The following is a 14,363-nucleotide window of genomic DNA, read 5'->3' as shown; positions in this document are numbered from 1 at the left end:
CCATTTTAAGGTGAGGACATAAACTAAGAATAAATTATTATGTTTAATGATGTAAATTAATTCTTATTAGATTAAGGCAAAGCTGATTAGGAAACCTGCAATTATAGAATGATATGTTATGTTGCTTGCTGAGTTAGAAAGAGCATGGGACTGCGAGGTATACAATAGCAAGGTCTAGTCCTGACTCTGGTAGTAATTAGTTTGGGGATCCTGGGCAGTTCATTTGATCTCTGAGCTTCAGTCTGCTCATCTTTCTAAGGAGGTCACTGGACTCCTTAGATGATATCCATTAGGTAAAGTAAGGTATGCATAGCATCAAAGTGTTAAGATTTCCTACATGGACTCAGGGGAAAAAACAATCAAATTATCAGCTCCTTAATTTTAAGATGGAAGATACTATAATTCCAGAGCTGGGGGTAAAGAAATCAAGTGCCAAATGTATAGCAAATTCTTACCAAATAGTTAAGAAGAGCAGGCCATGGCTTTTAAAGCACTTATGTGAGTTTACTTTAACAAATAACAGAAGTGTGTTCTTTATAAGATGAGCTGTTATGACACATTTTTAATGATTATTCACTGTTATATTTTAGCATTTCTTAACGTGATAGAAGAACATGCTTTGCTAAGAACATCCATGGGGGGAAAAAGTTAGTCTTCCATTAGCCTGGAACTTGAAAAAGCAAGCAATCTAACCAGAATGATGCCTAAAATGTATAACAAACAGCATGACATAGAATGGTCTCTGGATATGAACTGCTGGCCATTCTAAGTGACCACTGTAAGCCAGAGGAATTACAGAGTATACCCAAAACTCAGCTAGGAAATTAGAGATTAAAGTTGAAAATAAATGAATAAGGTCTCTGCCATTCCAGATAGGGAAAGAGATAATCAACAAGGAAACATAAATCCATTTAAAGTATGGGTAGCCATAGTTTAAATGAAATCTACTTAAGCAGGTTAAGTAGATAGAGTGATCAAGGGTGAGGGTATTTTAAGTGGAATGCTCAAGGACATTCTCTAAAGATGTGAGAACAAATTTTGAGCAGACAGTTAAATGATGAGGAGACAACCCTTGGAACATTTGGGGGAAAGCACATCCAGGCAGAGGGAACAACAGCAGATTAAAACTAAGGGGAGTGGAAGCTTGGAGCACTATTTGAAGGACTCTAGGAAGGCCAGTGTAGGCAGAGTGGAATTAGTGGGAGATGTAGGACCTCGGATCATAGTGGGACACACAGAGATGAGGCCAGAGAAGCAAGCAGTGGTCAGATCTTACAAGGACAGATACTATGTACAATGGAAAGCTACTTGAGGGTTTTAAGCAGAAGACAGATATGATTGATTTAGCATTCAAGAAGATAATTCTGGCTGCTATGAGGAGTGTGGACTTATGGCAAAAGCTAACAGGGTTTTGGGAGTCTTGCCGATATCATAGACTAAGGAGGTTGTGATGGAAGAGATAAGAAATGACCACATTGAGGATATATTTAGAAAGTAAAATCATTATATTCCTCCCTGTGCTGAGATTCTGCTTTTAAGGCTAAAATCTTGGAGGTTTCAAATCACATTTTTTATGGGACATAGTTCCCTTTTATAAGCCCATTTCAAATATGTCACTTATAAATGATGGCAAACTTTTGAAGTAACATAAAAGAAAGTTGGTTGCTTTTAAATGTCTAATATTCATGTTACTAGGAGAAGATAAAGTTAAATTTTATGTGGGATTTAATGAAATCCTTTATCATTTGTTCCTATTAAAGTTTCTGGCTGAAACCTTGTAACCCAGACAGTTAAGAAGCTAAAAGTTGTTTTGTAATATTTGTCTAGGAACTTGAATATGAAAGACCTTTTACACTTAAAAAAAAGTTTAACAAAATAGTTTTACCATGTGTCTATGCAAAAAAACAAATTGGAGTCACAGAACATAGTTACTTTTGAGATCTCAAACGATGTCCTTACAGAACATTCACCAATCCTCTGCTTCATGGCTTTTCTGCGCTTGTGTTGACTCCTCCTTTGGATACAGTTCCATTATTCCTTCTCCAGAATGTTTCCAATGCTAGCTGCAAGGATGTGAAAAATCACCACACAGTTTCTATTGATGGTTCTAGCTTGACCAGAAGATGGCTACATGATGAGAGCATGCCATTTACCTGAGAACTCAATTTCTTAGCCCTACACCTATTTCCAGATCCAAGATTTTAAAAAATGATTTTTTAAAATTTTCACATGTGGTCAACACAATCCATTACTTGCTTTGTCATTTTGGGGTTGATAATTAATCTATAGATCTCTAGTTCAAATCTCTCTCCCATTAGATTAATTCTCATTAAAAAAAAATCTCCTTCTGAGAATCTCTACCTAAATATTCTACAGGCACCTGAAACATTCAAGTCTATTATTAACTTTCCCCAGGAACTTGCTCCTTTTTCTGTATATATTTCTCACAGTGTCTAACATTTCTCTCTCTTTGAGTCTTCTATCCCATGTTTATTTCATCTATTAATACCTTTCAAGACTCCAGTCAAAGAGTCAGTTTGGTATGTGAAAGCTTTTCAAACTCACCTCCTAGAAGTGCAATTGTCGATCTTTTGTATTATACCAATTAGACTGGTATCAGAGCATGAGCTTATTGTACCTGTTGATATATTTACATTTTTAACTCCTTCAGGGAAGAAATTGGTTATTTCCTTCTTATTCAACCTTAGCTTAGAAAGCACACTAGTACATGGGACGTGATTAACAAACATTAAATGAACCAGTGAAAATGAAAATTATATGATTTAAGAATTGCTTATGTCATCATCTCAACTGGTATTGTGGCTTGAACATGTTTTGAATATGACTCCCCAGGACTCAAGTGTTGGAAACTTGGTCTTCAATGTGTTGGTATCCAGAGGTTGTAAGACCTTTAAAAGTTGGGGCCTACTATGAGGTCATCGTGTCACTGGGGGAATAATGTATTTCTCTTGGGACTTCAGTTTCTCTGTCTTCTGTCTTGCCATGTGATTTCTCTCACACACACGTGTCCATTATGATGCCATATGCCATTTGACCTTCACAGGAGGCCAAATAGAAGGAGTTATCCAATCTTGGACTTTTAGCATCCAAAGCTGTGAATTAAATAAGCCTTGTTTCTGTATAAAATACCTCAGATATTTTGTTATAATAATGGAAAATGAATTAATTTACCTGGCATATATCCTCACCTCTTATAGTCTTGTCAAGACATAGAAAAGCCATTGATTGCTTGCTCTCCTTCTCAGTCTCACCTGATTATGAAAACTCATCAGTGCTCACCTTTGTTTGTTTATATACATCCTTCCACTATGAGAATTTAGTTTTCATTTAATATATATTATATTTTTCAGAGTGCAGAGACATATTTCCCTGAGGTTGAGATTATTTATAATGATATCTAGTATCTAGTCAGTTTTCAATGTATATTCATTCCTCAAACCCCAATTTGACTCAGTTCTCTGTTGGTAAACAGCTAAAATTTTCTATGACATAGACATTTATATATAAACCAGTCTCATCATGAGCAATTAACAAATGCACTTCCAACTTCTCAAAATGTTAATGAAATTTAGACCTGGTACTTTGCTCTCACTTAGTAAGTATACTTAGATAAATAAGCTGTCGTATTTGAGTGGCTGAGTATTTCTCAGCATCATCTCTGAATTCTTCCAACTCCCTGGTCAGACTGGTGTTAGATTCAGTTCTTCTCATATTTTTTTTTTTTTTAATTTACTGGTGCTTGAATAATTCTCATGAAAGTTACATACAAATGGGAGACAAGATTGCCTTTGGGGAGAAATTTCTGATTTAGAGATCCATTGCTATCTTGAATTTATTCAGACTTGTCTGAGACAACCCTCTTAGAACTGTTCTTGATCATCTTTCCTTCAGTGGGTAGTACTTGGTCACTCCCATGGTCATTTTTTTCCCCTTCCTTTCTTCCTTACTTTGGTTATAAGAGTCAGGAATAGCTTTTGGAAGTTAGTTTATCTTTGAAAATATCAGCAATATTGTGGATTACCTCAGGATTAAACATGATGCATAATCTAGTTTAAACCAAGCAAGCATCAATATTGATAATTATTATTATTCTTACTCTTTATTAAGCACTTTATTAGGTGCCAGCTATAATTGCATAATTAATACTTTCAGTTCTCAAAACAATCCTGAAGTTTAAGCATTTCATACCAACCCTTTGTAAAGGGGAGGATAGAGAGGTTAAGGAAGTCACCTGAGGTCACATACCAGTGGATGGTCCAGTTAAAATATGATCTTTTATGTGCCCCATTTTCTTTTTCACTAATACTTACAAGAGAATGTTGATACAGTTGTTCATGTCTTGAATGAGGAGGGTTCTTGTGAGCAGATGAAAAATTGTGACCTGTTCACTAAGAATGTAGTTCTTTTTCTGCTGTCACTTATTTGGAAGAAGATTCAGAATGCTAAGTTGTTGAAACCCTGCACATAATGAATTATACAGAGGATTGACTGATGCACATGAATGTTCCTTTGCCTTCTAGAAAGATTTCCAACCTGCAGAAGCCTCAGACACCAACTGGGAATCGGTCACAAGTTCGAACTCAGTAAGTAATTTATTAATCCATTGCCAGTGAAAGAAACTGATGCAATAGCTAAAGTCAAGTCCAGAAGGACTCCAGCTGCATTAAGGACCTGTTGCTTGACCCTACATCATATCTCAGGCAGGGTATGTTCTTCCATTTTGATCAGGTTAGAATGAATTCTGTCAGTCACCCCTTTGGGCCTTTTACGAAGGCTTTCAGGAATTGCCAATAAACCATTGTAGGAACTTGGAATAGACAATGACTTAACTATTTGTCCATTTAAAAGAACAGCATTTCAACAAAATGACTGTTCAGACTTATCCAAGTGATTTGTGGCCCCAGTTCAAGTGGGTAATTTTGAAATGGCTTTCTGAATATTTTAGGAGAAGCTGTTAACCTTTGTACTTCAAGGATCATTTCAGCCTTGAAAAATCCCAGTGTTTACAGTAAGATAACTGTAAGCAGGTGAGTAGTTTCACAAATCAGCTGCATACAGTATTCTATTTGACTTGGATATAAAACATAACTCACCCTGAGGCTGTAAAATGGTTCACACCCCTTTTCTTTTCCCTCCAAATTTAGTCATTTCTTAGTTTTCTGTATCCTTATCTACTATGCACAGAAAAATCAGAACTTGTGTTCACCAATCTTACATGTAGTACCTATGTACCAACAAAACACAATGTAATAAATGCAGTTGTTCATATAAAGGTCAGGAACATGGAGAAAGGATGTCCTTGGTTCTAAAGTGGGTCCATGTGGCCAAATCAGGCTTGATTTGTTTTTCAACACTGATATACTCTCTTTTGAGGATTTTCTTAAATTCACTCATTTGGCAGGATTTCTTCAGCTATGGATTCTGTGACTCTAGTTCACCTGATGTGGCTGCTGAACTAGATAGAACATCATCTGATCGAGAGATCAGTGAGGTCTCAGATGGTGGTCTGAATGTTTTATTAGTTTGCTTTGAACATTCCAGAATGTATGATCTGAACCTAGTTCAGAGTATGTGATCATTGTCAGATGGGTGAAAATCAGAATAGAATAAAGCTAAGCAGAAGGGCTGGGCAGTGGCAGCCTGAGGCTAATAACTCAAGGTAAATGCCAGCATCAGCTTTTACAACGAAGTTGATTATCAAGGGATCCTCCAACTTCTCAAGCATTTTATGTATAATAGCTCAGAGTTGTCCAATTATTCCTCCACCACATGCAGAATTACACTTTAAAGGAGGTTTAACTAATTAAGGATAATCCAGGTTGTGGTAGTCGTTTTTCTCAGCACTGTAATAAAATGCCTGGCTCTCAGTTTTGGAGGTCCTAGTCTTTGATCATTTGTCTCTACTGCTTTGAGCCTGGAGCAAGGCAGCACATCATGGTGGAGCTCATGACAGAGTAAAACCACTCACCTTACAGCCAGGAAGCAGAAGAAGGGAAGAGGAGGAGTTGTATTCCCACAGTCCCCTTCAGGGGCAGATCTCCAGCAATCTAAGGACCTCAATTCCTAAAGACGCCACCATTTCCCAACAGCACCACCCTTGGGAGCCGCCTTTAACATATGGGGAACTATCCTAGTCCAGCTTTTTCACTGCTGACCAAAATACCTGACGAGAATAATTTTAGAGGAGGAAAAGTTTATTTGGGGGCTCATGATTTCAGAGGTCTCGCCATAGAGAGCTGACCCCAATCCTTGGGGCGTGAGGTGAAGAAGAACATCAAGGAGAAAGAGTGTGGAAGAGGAAAGTGTCTCAGAACATGGCCAGCAGGAAGCAGAGTGTTTCCCTCACCATGAATAAAATATGAACCCCAGGGACATGTCTCCAGTGACCCACCTCCTCCAGTCACACCCTACTCACCTACAGTTTTTCACTCATTTAATCCTTATCTGCAGATTAATGCACTGATTAGGTTAAGGTTCTTATGACCCAATCATTTCACCTACAGACATTCTTGAATTGTCTCACATGTGAGCTTTTGGGTGACATCTAATATCTAAACCATAATAGGAACATTCAAGATCCAAACTGTAGCACAGGTACTCAGAAAGAGGGGTTGCTCCTCTGTTTGAATATCTGAGAAAGTTTATCCCTGAGCCCCTATCCAGTGGAAATTTTTGGCTTGAACTATAAGTCAGGGTGTTGCTTGGCCCTGTTGGAAGATCAAAAAAGAGATAGCTTTTTTGTTTTTTTTAATAACCTAGTTTTCAAGAACCTTCTAGAGTAGGATCAAGGGTTATTAGACCTCTCATTAAGTTTTATATAAACCAACTTTGTTTTTGTTTAAAAGAGTTTGTACAGAGTATTCTTCACAAATTGTTATAATTTTAAAGGAATTTGATTAACTTTAGAAAGGATTTTTTTAAATATATAACGAACACTGAATGAGATTAAATGTATAGTGCAGCTGAAGGAGGCACACCCAACTGGCTCTATATCTCAAAAATAGTTTTTAAATATTTACTTCAGAAACAAATATTCTTGTGTGTTCATTAGCTCCCCTAATGACTCATAAATATTTTCCTAACTATAATCACAGTGTCCATCAACTACCCCAAGTTAAAACTTGAAAACAGCTCATCTATAAGGACAAATTTGTATTTTACCTATGGTGTGGATTTGCTCTTCAGGTTAATATTAGAAGAGATTAGACTTCCCTCTCCCCCTCAGGGACTGAGAGTAACTTCAGAGTTTTCTCTTCAATATCTAGGTGCACACTATACTCCAGGCACTATTAAGGGCTGTCCCAGAATACTCCTTGCAGCTGTTTTCCCCAGAGCTATTAGAAGCTTTCACTTTTGTGGAAATGACTTGATATGAATCAAATAGATTAAATTATCTAGAACAACATGAGCTGGATGGGGACTCGGCATTATAAGTGTAATCTACCCTTAGCATGTAGTATCAAGAGAGTTGGAAAGACAGAAATTAGGTGCTTCCGTCAAGGCTTACCCCCCCCCCCACACACACACACAGAGCTAGATTAAAGAGTTAAGAACAGAACCACCTATCAAAAACAGAAGGAACAAATATGGTGGAACCCAGATGAGAGTCATAACAACAAGATGACTATAGAAGATGTCTTTATCATGAGTAGAACTATTAACAAATCTCTAAACTCTTCAGTAACATATGACAAAGATAAGTGATTATCTGAACATGCCTGGGCAGAATATAGAGTGGACTCATATGCACGTAATGAAAGTAGCATGGCAGAAAAAGTTTGGTCTAAGATTAGAATGTCTAGTTACTGTGACAGGGCTTACTGAAAGTCAGATGTATGCTTTCTCTAGGTAAAAAACAACCACCACCATGGAAACTATCCCAATCTGGCCAACACAGTCACCAAACCACCTTATGCCTTCTACCCTACTCCCCAGCTCCTGCCCCCACTTCCTTTTACCTGCAGGGCATCTTTAAAAACTGCTTTTGTGTTACACTCATGGTAGATTAATGCTTTCAGGTTCATCAAATCACTTACCAGCCTTTGGACCTTGAGTGGTTAAAGAAAGGAAACATGGCCTGAGAGTGAGAATATAATTTGAGAGGTTGGCTATCTGAGACTCTATAGTGCATATTATTTCTTGATAGGACACTGCAGTTAAGTTTCAGGAAAGCAAGTTTTCATTAATTTCCATTCTCCCTTAGTGATAAGAGCTATTTGCCCTTGGGGGATCTTATTTGTTTGGCAGTTTCTTTAAAGACATTTAGAAATCATTTGAGGCTATGTGCTCTCTATTTCCCTGTTAATGGGTCATGAATTTTTACAGAGATGTTTGAATCATGGCTCATTTACCTCCAGATTGTACAAGGGTTAGTGAAGTAAGTGCTTGGAAACCTTATGTGGGGATGTTTTATTTCCATGGCAAAATATATAATCCTTTCCAGTCTTCCAGTGGTGCTATATTCCTCATTTAAAGAATATTCAGGAATTTTTTAATGACAACTGGGATCACTAGCAAACCACAGCACTTTTTTTCCCCTTTTAATAAGTTTCCCCTGTGAATCTTGCACTTGTCAGTCAAGAGAGTTGCATGGCTAATTATCCTGTTGACAGTAAATAAATTGGTTAAAGTGAAAAATTTTATCAAAATGTCCCTAGAGTCTAGTGAAACAATGCTCACACAATATCTGTAAGGCTAGGTGACCTGGGGCAGAGGCTAAGTGTGGGAGAATAGAATGAATTAAGAAAACTTGTTTGGATGGAGTTCAGAACTATAATTCTCACCATTATTAGTTGATATATGGATGACTAGGGACCTTGAACCAAGAAGTTTGATGACTTAACTTTTATATTTCCACACAGCCTATATCTTTGTAAGTGATTACAGTTCAAATGAACTGGAAGTTCTATGATCAGCTTAGCTCTGATTTCCAAAAATTGAATGAATATATTTTACCAATTAATTGCTCTTATTTTAGAATAGGCAAGATGGTGCCAGATTGCTTTTGCATGTTATTTACACAAATGATATATTACAACCATGAGCCTGTGTATGTTCCTTCCATATAGCCGCATAAGTGTTGAATTTCACATCATTGGACTTTTTCTGAGTACACTGAACTGTGTGTCACTCTTAGGGGGTATCCTATCGCTCTTCATCAGTAACGGACTCTGCTCTCACTGTGGAGGCTTTGGACAAAAAAGTTGCAGAATTTGATACTGTGGAAGATCTGCTCAAGCACTTTAATCCAGAGTCATGGCAAGACGATCTTGAGAATTTGTATTTGGACACTCCTCATTATCGAGGCAGGTCATACCATGAACGGAAATCAAAAGGTAAGAAACAGAGGCTTGGGGGTTCTTCCTTAGGGGGATAGAGGTGTTAACAATAAGTGAGAATTAGTGATGTGACATATTTAATTGATTTTAAACACATGATTGCAGTCAATCCATTATCACACATATGTTTCACAGCATTTTCAAATGAAGTTCTGTATTATGCTCAAATTGTATTTGTATGTGACTAAAACTGGTTTGATTCAAAGATCTGTAATAGTTTGGAGTCCTTATGAAAAACATTTAGGCTTCTTGCTTCTTGATAAATAAGGCATTACTAGCCCTGATTTTACAATTGAGGCAACCAGAGTCAGGGGAAGCAAATAACTTGTCAAGATTGCATGGCTAGTTAACATTGGGAAGAAAAGTGAGCATCCTGGTCTCTTCCCTCCTTGGCTGTGCTTCTGCAATAACGTACTGTGCCCTTCTGTCAGAGATGAGGGTTGGCATTATCCAGAACTGTTGTCATTGGCAGGGGAGTAACCTGTTAAAACCCTGGCCAAAACTCAGTTGGAAGATTTTTAACTTTATGCATGTGATATATGTGGGGTCCATTCCAAACGTTTTTATTTATTTTCTATTATTTTTTTAGTCAAGATCTACTATGTACTTAGTGCCAAGGTAGTTCACATACATGAAAGGTAAATGTCCCAAGTGAAAGGAAAAGAAGGCATGGGATAGTTTGGAGGAGCATATGTTCAATGGGAAGTTTCAGCAAAATAGAATGAAGAGAAAAGAGAGGGGAACATTCAGGCAGAGAAAACATCATGAGTTAAAACAATAATACTAGAACTCTAAAAATAAATGTTTAAGTGATATGATCTTAGGAAAAGAATGTTTATTTGAATGTATTACTCAAATTAATATAGAAATGACATGAATGACCTCTGGCTGAATAAAACTCTAATTTCTAGTCTGTTCTATCTTTGCTTTATTTGATAAGATTTGTTATTAAAATTTAAACTAACGAGTCTCACAAGGCTGGCTTGCATCATTAGATGAGGAGATGTTTAGCTAAGATATGGCTTATTTCCCATACTTCGTAATATCAAGGGTACTTTTAAGAACTGAACCTGGGTTGCTTTAATATAACCAATAAGAACATTTGAGCCAATATGACTAGTAAACTCCTGCCAGGGCTTTCTGTTCATAACTTAGGTCATAAATCTTTTATACTTAAAATCCACAGTTAAAGGGGACAAAAGAGTCACAGGGGCCCTGATGTTATGGAGATATGTCATGTGCAGATCACTGTGACCCTCAAAATGAACCTCCTCAGAGCTCAGATTGGATTCAATTCAAAGCAAAAAATGCTTCTCTGTAAGGCATGGTGTATTTGGGCCTCTACTATGTCAGCCTGAAGGAAAGTAAAATATTCTCATGTTTTAAAAACCCCAGGAAAAATATTTAAAATGTTATTGGACAGCCAGGCACGGTGGCACACGCCTGTAATCTCAGTGGCTCGGGAGGCTGAGGCAAGAGGATTTGAGAGTTCAAAGCAAGCCTCAACAACTTACCAAGGCCTTAAGCAACTCAGTGAGACCCCCATCTCTAAATAAAATGCAAAAAGGCTGAGAGGTGCTGAGGCTGTCGCTCAGTGGAACAGCATTTGTCTAGCACATGTAAGGCACTAGGTTTAAGCCTTAGCGCCACATAAAAATAAAAAATAAAATAAAAGCATTCTGTCCATATACAACTACAAAAAAAATTTGTTAAAGGGCTGAGGGTGTGGCTCAATGGTTAAGCACCTCTAGGTTCAATCTCCAGTATCCAAAAAAAAAAAAAAATGGTTATTCAACAATAATGAGATCCAACTCTTTCTTCAAGCATCTTAACCACAGCATTTTCTTGAGGAAACCCTCCTTATCTCTCCTGTCTTTCTGATGCTCCTCTACCCTGCCCAGACAGTTAGGAGCTCTTTGGACACACCACCCTGTATATCCTATTGCTGCATTGTTATTCTACCTTTGCATTTTCTCTAAGGGAATATGTGATCCCAGGACCTCCTATGGATCTTAACTCTGACTGAATACTTCAATCATATAAGGAACACTAAAGAGATACAGATGCCTGCTCACCTCAGGCACAAGAACTCAGACTCTCTGGGAGTTGGGGCAGGAATATTAATTCTATTTATAGATATGTTGAGGCATCCAGTATTAAGAGACTCGGTATTTTAGAAATTAATAGCTTAAATTTATATATATATATATATATATATATATATATATATATATATACACACACACACACACATATTTATATATATATAAAATATATGTGTGTGTATGTATGTGTGTGTATATACATATATATGTATATATGTATACACACACACACACACATATATATATATAGTGTGTGTGTGTGAGAGAGAGAGAGAGAGACAGAGAGACAGAGAGACAGAGACAAGAGACAGCAGGGATCAAACCCAGGACCTTGTTCAGGCCAAACTAGTGCTCCACCACTGAACTCTACCATTAACCCAGTGTATTTCTGAAGTTTATAGGAATCTACCCCATAGGCCAAGGAATGTAGTTTCATTAAGAATGCCTTTGGTTATTGAAATAACCTTGTAAGAACATTCAAGGTGACATTCGACTTGATGTTTGTGATAGAGTAAATATCATCTCTCTCCCCAGTTGGCTTAGGTTTCACTTCTTAATCATTTGTTTAAAATGCCCTGAAGGCAGATTTGTACCATTTCATTTAACCCTGCCAAGTTTTTGCATTTGTATAAATGTGCTGATTTTTTTTATCATTCTTCTAATGATGAACCACCTGTGTGTATCACAAAAGCGAGGGAAGCCAGGTTTAATATTTCAGCTGGTCTTTTCTGCTTTTAGAACTTAAAAATACAAACTTATGGCTTGTGTCCTAATATTTGAAGAAGGGAACAGTGAATAAAGTGAAACAGAAAAACAGCTATGGATAATGGGAACCCATCAGATGTCAGCTACAACACGAGCGGCATAGGATCTCCAAACCTTCCCTACTGTCAATATCACGGCTTAATGATGTCGTGCAGAAACACGCTTGTCATTTATTAATCTGGTGAGCATTTTTTATTTTGATTTACCCAGACAGATCAAAAATTATCAATTTTTTTTTCATAATTCTAAAGAGCAGGATTCTAAGACACTTGAATGTGAATATATAAAACAGAGATTTATAAACCATGAAATAAGATCACATTGGGTAAGAACTTGCACAATGAACCAGAAAGAGTTAATGTTTTGAAATTAAATTTTGTATTTTGCTTCTGGCTTTTCCCTTGATAGAAGAGAGCATTAATGATAGGTTTTAGTTCTTTTTGAGAGTTGAAAATGAGAAGCAAGAGGAGAGTAAGAGTTTGGGGAGGAGAGAAAACAATGTTAAGCTAGAAATTTGATGCATATGGTCTACTTTATAAAATTCTCAAGTAACAGATGAGCTCAAACTTGTCTATAAAACCTTCTTGACTGAAGATAATATAACAAGTTAATATATCAGTTTCCTAGGGGGTAATGGAGGGAAGGGTAGCAAATGTAATTGCAATCTCTAGATAACTGAGTTGCAAAACCCAATTTTTGCCAATAATTTCAACCTACTGCTTTAACATCAAAGATGCTCAAAAGTTTTTAAAAAATCCTTTTTGAAGTTCAAGTTTCATTTACTTTTTCTAATGGGTATGCTAATGAGTATAGCAAATTTGCACAAAATTAGGTAAAATTATATGGATGTTCTTTCTAGAAGCTGCATAATTACCACCTAAGCCTTGGCATGAGCCCTGTAGTTCGAACTGAAGCTAAACTATGGTTCACTTAGAAGCTCTACCTATGAACTTGGGGGTGGTGTATATTTCATCAAGCTCATTGCAAAAATTTCAGTGTTTCTAAATTAAGAAGTAATCAGCCCTGAGCTTTACTAGAGTGGACAGTAACTGGGAGGTGATTTATGTAGATAACAATGTGAAACCTATTCCTTTGCTTATTTCAGAACGTAGCTTTCTAGAATGGAAAGTGTGTTTGCCATTGAAAATCCAACACACAATGGCAAGGGGGGAGCAAGTTTAGAAGTAGTGATTAAAATATGAACAAAATCGTTATTAGTGACATGCATTATTTCTCAAATAATTTTCATTTTTAGGTATAAGGCTAAAATTGATGTACGCCACTCTTTAAAAAAAGTCAATATTTTAATATTAAGTGTAGTAGACTTCTAGATATTCAATTAATAACAATGAATGAGGTTTGGGATGTATGAATTTTGCACTCTAAATGGTTAGATGTTTCCAGTTACTAACCCATTTCTGAGGATCTAATACCAATTCTGCTGTTTTTCATATGACAGTTTGGTCTAAGATCTAAAACATTTGACTCTAATTTGCAAATTATTTATAAATAAATAACAATAACTGGCATAAGAAGCTGAGGAGTAAGTGACATAAATATGTTTCATATCAAGATATTATTTAAATTGCTTCTGAATTCTTTTAGGTCAGAATACTTTAAAAAAAAGAAGAAAAAGAAGAAAGAAAATCATGTACTGTTGTTTCTTTTTCTTGCCATTGCGTGATTACCACATGAATACAAGTTTTGCTTTTTCAAAATGATTTAGAATATAGAAAATCATTTCAAAATATATTAAGGCATATATATGTTTTAGAAATTGGGTGCTGGGGCTGGGGTTGTGGATCAGTGGTAGAGTCCTCACCTAGCGCAGGTAGCCTTTCTGAGTTCGATCCTCAGCACCACATAGAAATAAATAAATAAAAATAAAGGCATTGTGTCCACCTACAACTAAAAAGATATTGGGGAAAAAAAGAAAGAAATTGAGTGCTTATAACTTTCTCTTCTTATTTGATACATGCGTGAGAACTTTCAAAAAGCCCTTGACTGATACCAGTTATGAATTGGCTAAATCAGTCTTGAGATGTCAGCCCTTTGTAGCTGCCTCTCTTTAAATTAAACAGGCAGAGATACTGGGGACACCAAATCACAGTGGATCTATATTTCTAATTTTTAT

At 36.6% G+C, this 14,363-nt stretch overlaps 1 protein-coding gene across 2 annotated transcripts in view; it reads left to right on the top strand.

The window, feature by feature from the left end:
- Pdgfd (platelet derived growth factor D) overlaps positions 1–14,363 on the top strand; it is a 231,448-nt gene that overhangs the window by 197,885 nt on the left and 19,200 nt on the right. For both annotated transcript variants that reach the window (XM_071616654.1, XM_027930449.2), the window contains exons 4-5: positions 4,542–4,604; positions 9,158–9,356. In XM_071616654.1, coding sequence (XP_071472755.1) covers positions 4,542–4,604; positions 9,158–9,356 — 262 coding nt within the window. The remainder of the gene's footprint in view (positions 1–4,541; positions 4,605–9,157; positions 9,357–14,363) is intronic.

This window comes from Marmota flaviventris, chromosome 9, assembly GCF_047511675.1.
Source record: "Marmota flaviventris isolate mMarFla1 chromosome 9, mMarFla1.hap1, whole genome shotgun sequence".
Lineage (NCBI taxonomy): Eukaryota > Metazoa > Chordata > Mammalia > Rodentia > Sciuridae > Marmota > Marmota flaviventris.
The sequence above is the reverse complement of the archived record's forward strand: the minus strand, read 5'-3'. Positions and strand labels throughout refer to the sequence as shown.